Genomic DNA, 4,017 nt, shown 5'->3' on the forward strand with positions numbered 1-4,017 from the left:
CTGTCCTTCAAGGGCGTGATGCAAACACGACAGGGACGCACAGGAGCGAACGGCTATGGAGGTGGGAGATAGAGTCCCGGCGGCGCGCGGCGAGTGGTGATTGGCTTTTGGATCGGCGCGTCGCAGCAACTGGGAGAGCGGCGCGCGCCACAGGCTGAAGAACAAGGAGGGGGTAAGGGACCGGAAGAGAGCTCGAGAGCAAGGGCGGGTGTTGCACTGTGGAGCGCGCGGAGGGTGGCGAGTAGCTGAGAGATGCGCTGATTGGCTGACGGCTGGCGGGGCCGGTGAGCGTCGACAGTGACGCACGCCTCGGGGTGGGTGCGCGCGCGTCCAGCGGCCTCTTTGTGTGGTACCCAGAAAGGGGAACGGAGGCGGCGGCTGAGGGAGCTGGTGGCAGCGGCGAAAGCCTTGGTTGGGTTCTTTCTATCCCCCTTATCTTCGGCTCGCCCCCTGACCGGCTCCTTCTCCCCTCCCTCCCCCCCTTCCTTCCTCTTCCCTCCCCTTCCCCTCACGCGCCCCTTTCCCTTACCCCTCCCCCGCGGGGGCCGGGCGGCTGTGACCGGGGGACCGGCGGCCCGAGTGAGGCCTGAGTGAAGCGAGCGGTGAGCGGCAGAGCAGTCGAGCGCTTAGTTAACGAGGGGAAGGCCGAGGCTGCAGAGATGGAGAACTCGCAGTTGTGTAAGCTGTTTATTGGCGGCCTCAACGTGCAGACGAGTGAGTCGGGCCTGCGAGGCCACTTCGAGGCCTTCGGGACCCTGACGGACTGCGTGGTGGTGGTGAATCCCCAGACGAAGCGCTCCCGATGTTTCGGGTTCGTGACCTATTCCAACGTGGAGGAAGCCGATGCCGCCATGGCTGCCTCGCCCCATGCTGTGGACGGCAACACGGTCGAGCTGAAGCGAGCTGTGTCCCGGGAGGACTCGGCCCGTCCCGGCGCCCACGCCAAGGTGAAGAAGCTGTTCGTGGGAGGCCTGAAAGGGGACGTGGCCGAAGGCGACCTGGTGGAGCACTTCTCGCAGTTCGGGACGGTCGAGAAGGCGGAGATTATTGCCGACAAGCAGTCAGGCAAGAAACGTGGTTTCGGCTTCGTTTATTTTCAGAGCCACGACGCCGCCGACAAGGCCGCGGTCGTTAAGTTCCACCCCATCCAGGGCCACCGCGTGGAGGTGAAAAAGGCCGTGCCCAAGGAGGACATCCATCCTGGCGGCGGCGGCGGCGGCGGGTCCAGGCCTTCCCGGGGCGGCCGAGGCGGCCGGGGTCGCGGCGGCGGCCGAGACCAGAACGGGCTCTCCAAAGGCGGCGGCGGTTACAACAGCTACGGCGGCTATAGCGGCGGCGGCGGCGGCTACAATGCCTACGGCGGCGGCGGGGCGTCTTACGGCGGCAGCGACTACGGCAATGGGTTCGGCGGCTTCGGCAGCTACAGCCAGCACCAGTCCTCGTACGGGCCCATGAAGAGCGGCGGCGGAGGCGGCGGCGGCGGCGGCGGCAGCAGCTGGGGTGGCCGCAGTAACAGTGGACCTTACAGAGGTGGCTATGGCGGTGGGGGCGGCTATGGAGGCAGCTCCTTCTAGAAATAGAAGAAAAAGAAAAGTTCCGGGGGGTGGGGGAATGCTGTAGGGGCTGCTCCTTTTTAAAGCCCCACCCGAAGTTCAACTCCCAAAAGTCCTTTTCCCCTCTCACCATTCTCCCTTTTGCCCTTGGGGGGGGGGGGGCAGCTCCTTCTGTAGCCTCCCTTTGGGGGCTTTGATCTACTCGCCTGCCACCTTCTCTCTGTCTCCCCTTCTTATGAAAATGGACTTGGCCCCACATACACATTTTTGTGTTACAGTCATTGATGGACTCTATTTTTTTATTATTACTTGGACCTTGGTCGTTTTTATACTAGCAAAATGTCTTGTTTTGATTTGTGTTTTGGTTTTTGTTTTGTTTTGTTTTGTTTTTGGGAGGGGGGTGTCTTGCTGATTCTGTAGCAAAACCTGGGAGGGCTTGGGTGGGGGCGGGGGTGGGGAGTTCAATTTGTTGTAAGGACTTGATAACCTGGCTACTGCGTTTTTTTTCTATGAAACCTACTTGGATCCCATGACTGAAATTTGGAAGCATATGTACAAAAATCATTTTTACGTTTTATTTTTAATAAATCATTGTGTTTGACCGTAAATGTCTAACATTTTTTTCCTAGGATCCATTCCGTACGGTTTAAGGGATTTTAGTTTTGAAATTTTTTTTTTCCGTGTTAAATCTTAATTCTTGATGTGTACTTGGAGAAATTTTAAAAGGTCCTGGTGTTCTTATTTTCCTGTTGCCCTGCTAGTGGCTTTAATGGATTTTATTCCTTAAAGACAAAACTTTTGAAGTACTAATTGGTGGATGTGGCTTGTTTTTTTAAAAAAAAAAACTCAGTTACTGTTCATCCACCATCTTGTACTAAGTTGTTTGCTTGCCACCCTATAACATGGCTGGTCACTTTCTATGAATTTTTTGTCAACGTATGTACTGTGTAGTTCCGAAGAAATAGTTTGTGTTAAGCATGTGTTTTCATTCATATAAACTGTTAAAATTTCAGATGGCTTAGTTTCAGTCCACTTACTGGTTTGGTTTGACTGTAATAACCCTTTACAAGCAAGGGTTATCATCAGAAATAATAACCTAAATGCATTTTTTGTGTTTTCTGAGCAGGTTAAACTTTTTTCCCCATCCACTTACCTAAACTATTGTCCTCATTAAACCCTCTCCCCCATTAGTTCTTTGTAGCACCATCTACTGGCAGAATGGCAGTACTTCTGCAATACAATTTAATTAAAAATTGTTTGGTTTAAGTAAATTGCACTAGACTTGTATGTTTTGACATCAGAAATACTTGTGTAGACTTAGAAGTTACATGCTTTACGTATAATTTAAAAGGCTTCACAGGAATAATAGTGACCGTAATTGTCCATATCATTACAGCCCACACGCTACATAAGAATTGAACATGTAAATTGCTATGCATAGTTCGAGCAATGGCCCTAAAAAGCTATGTAAAAGAGTGAGCCAGCCAAGTGTACCGGCAACTTAGGTGCAAGTTGTAAAGCAAAATATCTGTATTCTGCTTGATTAACAAATGTATATTTGTAGCCCTTTCACGCAATAGAATTCAAGTTGTTGTTTATAAAAAAAAAACAAAAAACAAACCTGATGGGGACATTGCTTTCCTGGATAGAAATAGACAATAGCAACGTTTATGGATATTGCAAATAAAGAATTCAATTCTTTACATGCTTGAGTGAGATTATGTATAATCACGTGGTGGGTGGACTAAATATAGAGTTCCTGCTTTATTGTATACAAATTAGCCATTTGGCATTTTGAGGGCTTATAGTCAAAAACCTAAAATTAAAGTCTTGGAAAAAAGGTAATTGGGTCTTAATGTAAAAAAAACAACCAATTATAAATAAGCAAATGAGCTCTTAATTAAAACAGGTGTCCAAGTTTGAAATTCTGGCAAAAACCTCATGCTAGAAAATTTTTTCTTATATTTAGCAGAGCTGGTTGTAGAAATTTATAAAGCATAGTGTACCACATCAATAAATGGAATTGGTTTCAGATGCTAGATTATGTGCATTAATCATTAACAATCTTGTTTTGATATCGGTGTTTTTAAGTTCTATATATTTTTAACTTTGGGTGTTTAAAAGTTTTAAAGAGACCATTATGGAAAGCATACGTCACATTTGTCCAAGTTACAGTTGTATTTCTGGGACAAATCTTTTACATCAAATGCATCTTATGATGGGGGTCTCGTTTTTTACAATGAAAAATTAGGAGTTGTCCTGAATAATCAGGCTGTGGAGTCGTAAGAAATTGTCTCGAGTCTTAAGTGTTTCTCTGGCTTAATTTTGGAGGAAGGATGAGATTCTAATATACAAGTTGTGAATGTCCAACCCCCTTTGGGGGGAGAAAGGAGTGAGTAGTGGGAGAAGGGATCTTAAAAACCAGCTCAGATTTTGTCAGCTTTATGAATGTGGTAATTTAACT

The 4,017-nt window shown here is 48.2% G+C and overlaps 1 protein-coding gene across 1 annotated transcript; it reads left to right on the forward strand.

Annotated features, from left to right (window-relative positions):
• The first annotated feature begins 270 nt into the window (after window positions 1–270).
• HNRNPA0 (heterogeneous nuclear ribonucleoprotein A0) lies at window positions 271–3,256 on the forward strand. The gene has a single exon (XM_031953007.1). The coding sequence runs from the start codon at window positions 660–662 to the stop codon at window positions 1,572–1,574; it is 915 nt and encodes a 304-aa protein (XP_031808867.1). The 5' UTR covers window positions 271–659; the 3' UTR covers window positions 1,575–3,256.
• Window positions 3,257–4,017: the final 761 nt, after the last annotated feature.

This window comes from Sarcophilus harrisii, chromosome 2 (assembly GCF_902635505.1).
Source record: "Sarcophilus harrisii chromosome 2, mSarHar1.11, whole genome shotgun sequence".
Lineage (NCBI taxonomy): Eukaryota > Metazoa > Chordata > Mammalia > Dasyuromorphia > Dasyuridae > Sarcophilus > Sarcophilus harrisii.